We start from the raw sequence: 11,070 nt of genomic DNA, 5'->3' as shown, positions 1-11,070 counted from the left end.
TGCAGAGCATATGCAAATATGGGTCACAATACTTGGCTGAATGTCACTTCACTTCTACTATAAAAACAGGTTAATGCATATCCTGATTGTTTAAGAGAAATTGTCTCGTCCACATAAAAACTATGTACATTAAATGTAATGCAATGTATGAAATAACATGAAAATAGCCCTATGAATTACACATCACCTTGATGTTTTGAAATGCAGCCCACAGGTTTACCATCCACATAATAATTGCATTTCTGTTATCAGTCTCCTTCAGTCAGTAAACACTTCTCTCCAGAACTGTGTGACTGTAACGTTTCTGTTCCTGTGAATAGGGCGTCTCTTCTGGACTGCTCATAACTGGCTCTCCATATCTGCTGTAGAGACAAGCTGCTTCTCAAGGCAAACTCAAATAGTTTTGGGGGCAGGCATGTGAGATGGCTTTCTTCAGCTCTCCAGACTTTAGACGACAGTTTCTGTCTCAGTCAGAGTAAAAGAGAAGCAGTTAACAATACCAGTAACCCTTTAGATTAGGGAACACTGTTAACTACAGTAGCTGCTTATTAGTATGCATATTACTAGCATTTTAGCTGTTTATTAGTACTTATAAACTGTGTTGGGGAATAATTTACATATAAAAATTTAATTCTAATCACTTAGCTGAGAAAAATTTCCATTTAAATTACAGTTACTTATGAAAACGTTAATGACTACAAAGGGGTTTACATCTAAATATATACATACAGATTTGATTTCTTTCCAAAATTGCATTGACTGCTTTAAAATATGAGACACCAATGTTTCAGGAGTTTAGGACACAGATTAGGACATTTATTAAAAAAAAAAAAAGTTAAATCTATATTTAACCTTAGAATGATCTCTAGTAAGTCTGATTTTGTGGTGGCTGTGCTTTAAAATTTAAATATTATAATCTTAATTCAAGCGAAGATTTTCCTGTCTGTGGATATTCTCCAACATTCTGTTGCACGCCAAGCACTCAAAGGCATCAATAGCCGTGTTTCCACTGGCGAGCTTAAGCTGGGCGTGCTAGTGCGTGCCAGGGCCAGTCACGTTTCCACTGCAACTTCCGGGACTTGATCGCTGGGGCTTCCTCGGGGCCAACGGCCAGGGTTTTTTGGCCCGACGAAAACCTTGGGCCAAAGCGGGCCAGCTGGGGCTAGAGGAGGGGTTACGAACAAAGGTGGAGTTTCTCTGCGTCTAGAGAGTCAGTGCTGGGGATCATTTCAGAAAGATAACAGCTCTAACGCAGGTATTATATATTGTATACTTTTTTAAATAAGTCGAGCTCAAAACTCACTCTTAGTTAGCAGCAAGTTTTTGAAATAACTCTATCCGATCATAATCACTAAACAAGGCAGAAATATTTATAAACGATGTAAAAGACTATGCACGCTAAAAAATAACGTTACCATAGTAAACATGGTAAATATGACCGCTTGGATAAATCAGACTGCAGCTTCTTATTCTTTATCACAATTGTGTATTTATTTAGTAACTTATATTATCTGTCACAAGCCTCCCCAGACAGCAACATAGTGTTGGCCCAGATCCGGCCCCCATCTGGCCCGCATGAAATCCACAGTTCGGGAGCTTTTATAAAAATAGAGATATTATCATTCATTCTAAATATGACGGCTACTGTGGCTACAAATATACAGAAACAGACTCGACTGAATAAGCAGGCTATTTTCATAAGCGTTAAAAATAAATAAATAAAATAGAAATAAGTGTATTTATGTTTGATCAATTTTGAGTCCTGATAAATTAAATCAATGTGATCAATGTATCACTTAAAACATTGATGCTTTTGAATTTGAATATGTAACAAAGCATGAAAACAAATAGCCGCTTTTATCTTTGTTCGTTTTGTGATCGCGCATGTTCCAGTGACTTTTAGTTTTCAGATAACTTCTCTTTGTTGGTGAAATGATGAGGTTGCATGACGTTGTTCTGAGAGGTGTGTAAAGGGCGTGTTTTATTGATGCGCAGCGGTGCTTCAGGCCCTGACTGTGGAAACCCTGCGCTACTCTGGCTTCGGTGGTAGTCAATCAATCAATCACCTTTATTTATATAGTGCTTTAAACGAAATACATTGCGTCAAAGCAACTGAACAACATTCATTTGGAAAACAGTGTGTCAATAATGCAAAATGATAGTTAAAGGCAGTTCATCATTGAATTCAGTGATGTCATCTCTGTTCAGTTTAAGTAATGTATGTGCATTTATTTGCAATCAAGTCAATGATATCGCTGTAGATGAAGTGACCCCAACTAAGCAAGCCAGAGGCGACAGCGGCAAGGAACTGAAACTCCATCGGTGACAGAATGGAGAAAAAAACCTTGGGAGAAACCAGGCTCAGTTGGGGGGCCAGTTCTCCTCTGACCAGACGAAACCAGTAGTTCAATTCCAGGCTGCAGCAAAGTCAGATTGTGCAGAAGAATCATCTGTTTCCTGTGATCTTGTCCTGGTGGTCCTCTGAGACAAGGTCTTTACAGGGGATCTGTATCTGGGGCTCTAGTTGTCCTGGTCTCCGCTGTCTTTCAGGGCAGTAGAGGTCCTTTCTAGGTGCTGATCCACCATCTGGTCTGGATACGTACTGGATCCGGGTGACTGCAGTGACCCTCTGATCTGGATACAGACTGGATCTGGTGGCCACGGTGACCTCGGAATAAGAGAGAAACAGACTAATATTAGCGTAGATGCCATTCTTCTAATGATGTAGCAAGTACATAGGGTGTTATGTGAAGTGTTCCCGGTTCCGGTTTACCTTATTAATGCAGCCTAAAAATCCTTTAATGGATTTGGATATTAAAAGCATATTAGTATGTTACGTGTATGCCAGGTTAAAGAGATGGGTCTTTAATCTAGATTTAAACTGCAAGAGTGTGTCTGCCTCCCGAACAATGTTAGGTAGGTTATTCCAGAGTTTAGGCGCCAAATAGGAAAAGGACCTGCCACCCGCAGTTGATTTTGATATTCTAGGTATTATCAAATTGTCTGAGTTTTGAGAACGTAGCGGACGTAGAGGATTATAATGTAAAAGGAGCTCATTCAAATACTGAGGTGCTAAACCATTCAGGGCTTTATAAGTAATAAGCAATATTTTAAAATCTATACAATGTTTGATAGGGAGCCAGTGCAGTGTTGACAGGACCGGGCTAATATGGTCATACTTCCTGGTTCTAGTAAGAACTCTTGCTGCTGCATTTTGGACTAGCAGTAGTTTGTTTACTAAGCGTGCAGAACAAGCACCCAATAAAGCATTACAATAATCTAACCTTGAGGTCATAAATGCATGGATTAACATTTCTGCATTTGACATTGAGAGCATAGGCCGTAATTTAGATACATTTCTGAGATGGAAAAATGCAGTTTTACAAATGCTAGAAACGTGGCTTTCTAAGGAAAGATTGCCATCAAATAGCACACCTAGGTTCCTGATGAAGAATTGATGACGAAGAATTGACAGAGCAACCATCAAGTCTTAGACAGTGTTCTAGGTTATTACAAGCTAGGTTATTACGAGTTTTTAGGTCCTATAATTAACACCTCTGTTTTTTCTGAATTTAGCAGTAAGAAATTACTCGTCATCCAATTTTTTATATCGACTAGAAAAGAAATATAGAGCTGCGTATCATCAGCATAACAGTGAAAGCTAACACCATGTTTCCTGATGATATCTCCCAAGGGTAACATATAAAGCGTGAAGAGTAGCGGCCCTAGAACTGAGCCTTGAGGTACTCCATACTGCACTTGTGATCGATATGATACATCTTCATTCACTGCTACGAACTGATGGCGGTCATATAAGTACGATTTAAACCATGCTAATGCACTTCCACTGATGCCAACAAAGTGTTCAAGTCTATGCAAAAGAATGCTGTGTTCAATTGTGTCATACGCAGCACTAAGATCCAATAAAACTAATAGAGAGATACAACCACAATCAGATGATAAGAGCAGATAATTTGTGACTCTAAGGAGAGCAGTCTCAGTACTATGATACAGTCTAAATCCTGACTGGAAATCCTCACATATACCATTTTTCTCTAAGAAGGAATATAATTGTGAGGATACCACCTTTTCTAGTATCTTGGACAGAAAAGGGAGATTCGAGATTGGTCTATAATTAACTAGTTCTTTGGGGTCAAGTTATGTTTTTTTTATTAGAGGCTTAATAACAGCCAGTTTGAAGGTTTTGGGGACATGTCCTAATGACAATGAGGAATTAATAATAGTCAGAAGAGGACCTATGACTTCTGGAAGCACCTCTTTTAGGAGCTTAGATGGTATAGGGTCTTACATATATGTTGTTGGTTTAGATGAAGTTTATACAATTCTTCCTCTCCTATAGTAGAGAATGAGTGGAACTGTTCCTCAGGGGGTCTATAGTGCACTGTCTGATGTGATACTGTAGCTGACGGCTGAATGGTTGCAATTTTATCTCTAATAGTATCGATTTTAGAAGTAAAATAGTTCATAAAGTCATTACTGTTGTGGTGTTGGGAAATGTCAACACTTGTTGAGGCTTTATTTTTTGTTAATTTAGCCACTGTATTGAATAAATACCTGGGGTTATGTTTGTTTTCTTCTAAAAGAGAAGAAAAGTAATCGGATCTAGCAGTTTTTAATGCTTTTCTGTAGGATATGTTACTTTCCCGCCAAGCAATATGAAATACCTCTAGTTTTGTTTTCCTCCAGCTGCGCTCCATTTTTCGGGCTGCTCTCTTTAGGGTGCGAGCATGCTCATTATACCATGGTGTCAAACTGTTTTCCTTAACCTTCCTTAAGCGTAAAGGAGCAACTATATTTAAAGAGCTAGAAAAGAGAGAGTCCATAGTTTCATCAAGTTGTTCTGAGGATTTGGATATGCTAAGGATTCAGATACATCAGGAAGATAACTTAAAAAGCAGTCTTTTGTGGTAAAAGTGATTGTTCTTCGATACTTGTAACAAGAAGTAGAATTTACAATTTTGGCTATATGAAGTTTACACAGAACTAAATAATGATCTGAGATATCATCACTTGGCTGAATAATTTCAACACTATCAACATCAATTCAATGTGACAGTATTAAATCTAGAGTATGATTTCGACAATGAGTAGGTCCTGAGATGTGTTGTCTAACACCAGTAGAGTTCAGAATGTCTATAAATGCTGATCCCAATGCATCTTTTTCATTATCGACATGGATATTAAAATCACCAACTATTAAAACTTTATCTGCAGCCAGAACTAACTCGGATGTAAAATCACCAAACTCTTTAATAAAGTCTGTATGGTGCCCTGGTGGCCTGTATACAGTAGCCAGTACAAACATAACAGGGGATTTATCATTAACATTGGTTTCTCTGGATAATGTTATATGAAGCACCATTACTTCAAACGAGTTATACTTGAAGCCTGCCCTCTGAAAAATCCTGAAAACGTTGTTATAAATTGAAGCAACACCTCCACCTTTGCCTTTTAGACGTGGCTCGTGTTTATAACCGTAATCTTGAGGGGTGGACTCATTTAAAATAATGTAATCATCAGCTTTTAGCCAAGTTTCTGTCAAACAGAGCACATCTATATTATGATCAGTTATCATATTATTTACAAAAAGTGTTTTCGTAGAAAGGGATCTGATATTCAATAAGCCAAGCTTTAGCATTTGTTTATCCATATTGCATTTGTTTTTTATTTGTTGAACCTCAATTAAATTGTTACTCTTAACTTGGTTTGGACGTTTTTTGTATTTTCTAGTTCGGGGAACAGACACGGTCTCTATAGTGTGATATCTAGGTGAAAGAGTCTCTATGTGCTGAGAATTAACTGACCTCTGTGACGGGAGGCAGCTAGCAGACGGTCGGTTTAGCCAGTCTGTCTGCTTCCTGACCTGAGCCCCAGTTAGTCAAGTATAAACACTAAGACTATGTGCCATATTTCTAGAGAGAAGAGTGGCGCCACCCCAGGAGGGATGAAGACCATCTCTTTTCAACAGGTCAGGTCTGCCCCAAAAGCTCGTCCAATTGTCTATGAAACCTATGTTATTCTGTGGGCACCACTTAGACATCCAGCCATTGAGTGATGACAATCTGCTATGCATCTCGTCACCACGATAAGCAGGGAGGGGACCAGAGCCTATTACAGTGTCTGACATCGTGCTTGCAAGTTCACACACCTCTTTAATGTTATTTTTAGTGATCTCCGACTGGCGAAGTCGAACATCATTAGCGCCGGCATGAATAACAATCTTACTGTATTTACGTTTAGCATTTGCCAGCACTTTTAAATTTGCCAAGATGTCAGGCGCTCTGGCTCCTGGTAAACATTTGACTATGGTGGCTGGTGTCTCTATATTCACGTTCCGTACAATAGAATCGCCAATAACTAGAGCACTTTCATCAGGTTTCTCAGTGGGTGCATCGCTGAGTGGGGAGAACCTGTTTAATGTTTTGATCGGAACAGAAGAGCGGTGTTTTGACTCACGACTACGCTGCCTCACCGTCACCCAGTTGCCCTGCTGCAGGGGCTCTGCTGGAACCGGACAATGTACAGGAATCCCTGAACTAGACGCATCCAAAGCCATATCTAGAGCCCTAACATTCTTACTGTCCTCAATTAAAGTTTGGATGCGTGTCTCTAATTCTGAAATCTTCTCTGTCAGCCTAACTATTTCCCTGCATTTATCACATGTGAATCCCTCATCAGCGACAGAGATAGATAAACTGTACATGTGGCAAGAGGTGCAAATAACAATAGCAGGAGAAGCCATTACTCACCGTGCTTGATGAAATATTCTTACTGCGGTTGTTTGATGAACTTGTACTGCACTCACAGAAAAGTGGCCCGAGGCTATTAGCCCCGCCCGGCCCGCTTTATGTCCTGGCTTGCACTGGCCCGACAGTGGAAATGTGGCTAATGAAGTTATCTTGACCAGTATCCTGAACACCCCACGGTCTGTCCTTCAGCTCTGTCATCCGGATTCACACTTCTGCTTCCACTCCAGGTATTTCAGATATTGACTGTCATTCTTGTCCAATCACTTTAAATACTGAGCGAGCTTCTTCGGCGGGTCATTGGGATTGACATGACTGCGCTCCTGTTATCTGGCAATCACATGTGTATGTTAGGAGCTCTGTATAGTACGTATACCACAGCGCCTAATTTGAGCAGCCTGAATGTGCTGCATCAGCTCTTGAACATAAAAATCTCTTTCAGACGGTGGGGCGCAGAACAAATGGACATACACCACAGGAGTCTGAGTTCTCCTCAGCTGTTTCTTTGTAGGACAGAGGCAGCAGGTGTGTTTGTGCGCTGAGGCCCTCCAGGTGCTGCGTGGTAAGGGGCAGGTGAGAGAGGTGGCTGAAGGTCATTGTGTGGTTGAACAGGGTAATGAACGGTTCCTGAAAAGCTTGTAGTTATTCTTTGGTGAGTCCTTGTGAAAGAACAGCCACTGGTGCTGCTCGTGATGTGGAAGAGGAAGACTTTCAATGCTGCAATCTCTACCTGGAAAAAAGACAAATCTTAAAGTTAGTTTAATCAGAACTCTCCGAAGATTTTAGCACGGTGATGGATATGGCAATGTTAACGTATTTGGTCTTGGCGGAATAGATCTGCTACACTGCTGCTGCTGTTGGTTATCGCAGTAGTTGTAGATTATTGCTGCTGCTGCTTCAAGCAAGTACAGGAACATGCTACTGCAGATCTATACAGGTGGAGCTGGGGAAGGTGGAGGGTATCAAGGAAACTCCGAAAAGCACACTGCGGAAATCTCGAGTGAATATTAGCCAGCCATAAAAATGCAAAGCAGGCAAGGCATCCATTGGCTGCATATGCAGCATGAATCAATCAGCTTGTGCCAAGTCATTTACTCTCTGAATATCATCAGTAAGTTTCATTCACAACCATCAGCCTGCGCCTTCTAGAGTTTCATGACAAAATAATATATTATATAATATATATAAAACAACTAATATTAGTGTGGTCCATTTTATTACAAAACTGTATATAATTTTAATATTGAATTTTATTAATATTAAATGTGAATATACAATTGGACCCACCATAAAAAAGAAGCTTTTGTATGTGGATGGGAATGATAAGACAGTGAAGAAACATCTGTTAGGGCCGCACTCTCCGAGACGCCCCAGTTCTCCGGTCAGAGGAGACCTCCACACAATGACAGTGCCACTGAGAGTCTTCTGCACCAATTCTGGGAGGCCCAGGCGTGCCCTGAGTATTTAATTTGACCTTTTCACATCTAAATAAAGTCTATGTTTACTCCACAAATCTGAAACAGTAGAACACCTGCCTGTGTCACATTGACGCATACCGTATGCATCACAGCTGTGTGTAAGAGCGTGTTGGCTGGCTATAATCTCAAATCTGAAAATTCAACATCATTACATTGTGTTATCTACAACAACATAAAGTTCATTTGAATATGAAATGAATGTCAGAAAGAGGGAAACTGTCAATAAGATGAACACTGCTTGTGTGTTTTGTGATGTATAGAGTATGTCTGCTTTAACAGATGAAGTTCACAGTGAGTCATACCTGTTTGCTGCCATGGCAACAACAAAAATACTTCGAGTGGCCATTCTCCTTTTATGTTTCAGAGGAGAAATCCTTCTCTTACAGCATCCTCCCATGACATTGCTTCACACTAAACCACACAGCTGTCAAATACAAAATACATTTTCATGTAGAGGTACAAGTATACAATTTAATGCTACAACTAACTGTTGTTTAATATCAGACTGGGAATAGAGCAGTTCATGAATGCTGAAGAAAGGTCAGTAAAGAACATTTGGTACGGATAGATTTTGACTGAGTGATCTTTGGTTTGTGGACTGAAACTGTTTGTGTAAAGGTAGAGTAAAACACTACAGCACTGATTGCTCACTATTACTTGATTTACAGATTTCCGTTTTCTATAATCAAAGTGAAGAGCACTTCACAAACACAATAAATAGCTACTCACCAAACAAAGACTAATAACAGCATCTCTCCTCTAATGTCTGCATCTGATTGGCTCTCGCTCAGCCCACTACTGATTCATGAAAGATGCTGTTTCACTTTGAACAATCCAGAGATGAGGCGTTCATACAGTTAAGATAACAAAGATGAGATGAAATGAGTCTAGATACATTAGTCAAGTCACCTTTATTTATATGGCCCTTTAAAAAAATACAGATTGTGTCAAAGCAACTGTACAGCATTAAATAGGAAAACAGTGTGTAAAAATACAAAAGGACAATAGTAAACTATTTACAGTTAAAGGCAGTTCATCACTGAATTCAGTGACGTCATCATCCAGCTCAGATCAGTTTAAATAGTATCTGTACAATCAAGTCGACGATATCTCTGGATATTAAGTGTCCCCATTTAACAAACATTTAAGTGTGTTTACAAAGCTTGTTTGCTTTGGGGATCTTAATGAATTGCATATCATGTGATGTCATAGGACAATTTCAACTGAATGTGAAGATCATTTTAAGTGCAAAACTTTATGTAAAGCATTCATCTAAAGGACCTATTAAAAAAAAAAAAAAAAAAAATATATATATATATATATATATATATATATATATATATATATATATATATATATATATATATATCAGTTATTTCTGTGTAGCCTATTAACCTGTGATGTGTTTAAATTTTTATGTGCAAAGGTTTTGTAGGACTAAAACTAAAACCAAGAAAAGCTTAATCATTTAATATTTTTTGCACAAATTATAATATACAGTGGTACTATATAATAATACAATGCAAAAATAATACACATACTACACACATTGTAATAATCAATTTAAATGAATACTTTGGGCCTCAGGTGTATCTGAGCTGGTTATATGAGAATAGACCATCTGTTTGATCACAGGTTGTGCTTCCTCACAAGTGTTTGATTTACTATCCACAGCACTAAATATTGTTTATACTGTATATTACACAATAAAGAGACTCCATTTTATTGGGAGTCTCCATTTGAAATGGACAGCAATATATTTAATCATGTCTGGCAGCCTAACAAATATGTTTAGTTGGGGTCTTAAAGACACTTAATTATCTAAGCACTTCACTGATTTGAAGGGTTTTTTTTTTTTTTTGCGCCAATGAAATTAAACTGTACTGTTCATACACCATAATTATGTAATTGAACAGGATGCAATTGAACTAAATTTACATTTGCAACACATTCTGCATCCCCTAAACTAAAATGTAAAGTGCTCAAGAGTTGTATACACACTGAGGTGAAAGATCTACAAATGATGAGTAAAACATTTACAACACTTTAGATTAGTGGATGCAGAAAGCTTTTGAAAATGATGAACAGGTTTGAATACTTTGTCATGTGTTCTGCAATGTAAGGGCTATACAGATATGATACAGATATAGACAGAGTTAATAGTACAACATTTCAATGATTTATAAGTGATTAATAACATATTTACTAAGGATTTGTATGATTATTTCATAATAAGTTCTTATCATCCTCATTCATCTCTCATTTGAAATGGTTGACAGTTTTGCATCCAGAGCATAAGAAATTAATAAAACTAAGAATGTTTGCCCTGAATGAATTGTTCTTCATATGTACACATTTTTGCGAAGTTCGAACTTTCCAGAGGTATTGGACTTCCTGTTTAGATACATGACATCATGGATATGATCAAAACCTGACTGCCTCTGCATGGTTGGATCTTCCAACAGGACAATGATCATCAAAATGGGTAACTGAACACAAAATGAAGGTTCTGCCACAACCATCTCAGTTCCCTGACCTGAACCCGGCAGGAGACGGAGGAGAACTGAAGGATCTGGAGAGATTCAGTGCGGACCTTGTATTGGAGAAAAGCCTTGTTTTATTTCAGTGAAAGGGTGGATTTTTGTGAATTGAATGTGAATGTTTTTCAATGTAAATGCTGTTCTTTTGATCTTTTTTTTCATCAGAGAATTCTGTAAAATGTGTCATGGTTTCCACAAAAATATCCGGCACTGATGATAAAATCTTTCTTGAGCAGCTATTCAGCATATAAGACTGATATCTGAAGGATCATGTGACTGAAGACT

The 11,070-nt window shown here is 38.5% G+C and overlaps 1 protein-coding gene across 1 annotated transcript; it reads right to left on the bottom strand.

Annotated features, from left to right (window-relative positions):
* Positions 1-918: 918 nt before the first annotated feature.
* pofut3 (protein O-fucosyltransferase 3) lies at positions 919-10,767 on the bottom strand. The gene is given in 8 exon segments (XM_026273003.1): positions 919-997; positions 6,913-6,973; positions 6,976-7,080; positions 7,083-7,168; positions 7,170-7,276; positions 7,278-7,396; positions 7,399-7,497; positions 10,677-10,767. Coding segments are annotated over 8 exon segments (747 nt in total).
* Positions 10,768-11,070: the final 303 nt, after the last annotated feature.

The sequence above is a fragment of the Carassius auratus genome, chromosome 10 (assembly GCF_003368295.1).
Source record: "Carassius auratus strain Wakin chromosome 10, ASM336829v1, whole genome shotgun sequence".
Lineage (NCBI taxonomy): Eukaryota > Metazoa > Chordata > Actinopteri > Cypriniformes > Cyprinidae > Carassius > Carassius auratus.
This window is presented reverse-complemented; position numbering and strand designations above follow the sequence as displayed.